The sequence below is a fragment of the Neoarius graeffei genome, chromosome 11 (assembly GCF_027579695.1).
Source record: "Neoarius graeffei isolate fNeoGra1 chromosome 11, fNeoGra1.pri, whole genome shotgun sequence".
In the NCBI taxonomy this organism is placed as follows: Eukaryota; Metazoa; Chordata; class Actinopteri; order Siluriformes; family Ariidae; genus Neoarius; species Neoarius graeffei.
In genome coordinates, this window is record NC_083579.1 from 38799471 (window position 1) to 38800322 (window position 852).

An 852-nucleotide genomic window follows, 5' to 3' on the forward strand; every position below is an offset into this window, starting at 1 on the left:
ACAGGCCTCATTAATATTAATGAGCGCGTGACGCATAAATAATAAAATAAAGTAAAAATAAAATGACCCCCCTCACCGTGTGTTTCCGGTTCCTGCCGCTCCTCTCTTTATTCCCGTTTACAGAGGTCATGCTGAGATTCTCCCAAAGGTTCTCTCTAAAATGATTCAGTCACATCCATGCGGAGCGTCAGTGTCAGTGCCATGCGGGGAAACTCTCCATCATCTTTACGCATGTCCACACACACACACACACACACACACACACTCCCGCAGTTCCTCTGTCCCGTTTCCCAAAAATCCCCACACTGGAACACAATCCCGAGCTCCAGTGTTCAGCGCGCGTGCAGACACGGCGCCACGAGAGAGAACGCCATACAGGTCTGCGCGCGCGCGCGCGCCTCTACTGCATGCAACACACGCGCACGCATGCACGCGCGCGCACACACACACACACACACACCGTCTCTCTCTCTCTCTCTCTCTCTCCTCTCTCTCTCATTTAAAACCAGTGGTTCGTGCACATCTGGAAATGGGCGGAGTCTTTCCGCCCCTTTACTTATTAATTGACGTGTGGGCGTGACCTTACACTCCCTAAACACACACACACACACACACACACACAAGAAGTGATCTGAACACGGTGACATTTAGATTCGCCGTGACCGGGTTTAAGCTCGACATTTCACCTACAAATGTCCAAATTTGCATTTACACACTACAGTAGTGCTGTGTGTGTTGCACAGTCACACGGCGCCCTCTACTGACATTTTACACACACACACACACCACTAATTTTGCATAAAAGATTTCAAACTAAGGGCGGCACGGTGGTGTAGTGGTTAGCGCTGTCGC

General features: G+C 50.4%; 1 protein-coding gene across 3 annotated transcripts in view; it reads right to left on the reverse strand.

The window, feature by feature from the left end:
• The window catches only part of kif26ba (kinesin family member 26Ba), a 63847-nt gene extending 63393 nt beyond the window's left edge, over positions 1–454 (reverse strand). For all 3 annotated transcript variants that reach the window (XM_060933852.1, XM_060933851.1, XM_060933850.1), the window contains exon 1: positions 77–454. In XM_060933852.1, coding sequence (XP_060789835.1) covers positions 77–130 — 54 coding nt within the window. In that variant the 5' untranslated portion in view covers positions 131–454. The remainder of the gene's footprint in view (positions 1–76) is intronic.
• Positions 455–852: the final 398 nt, after the last annotated feature.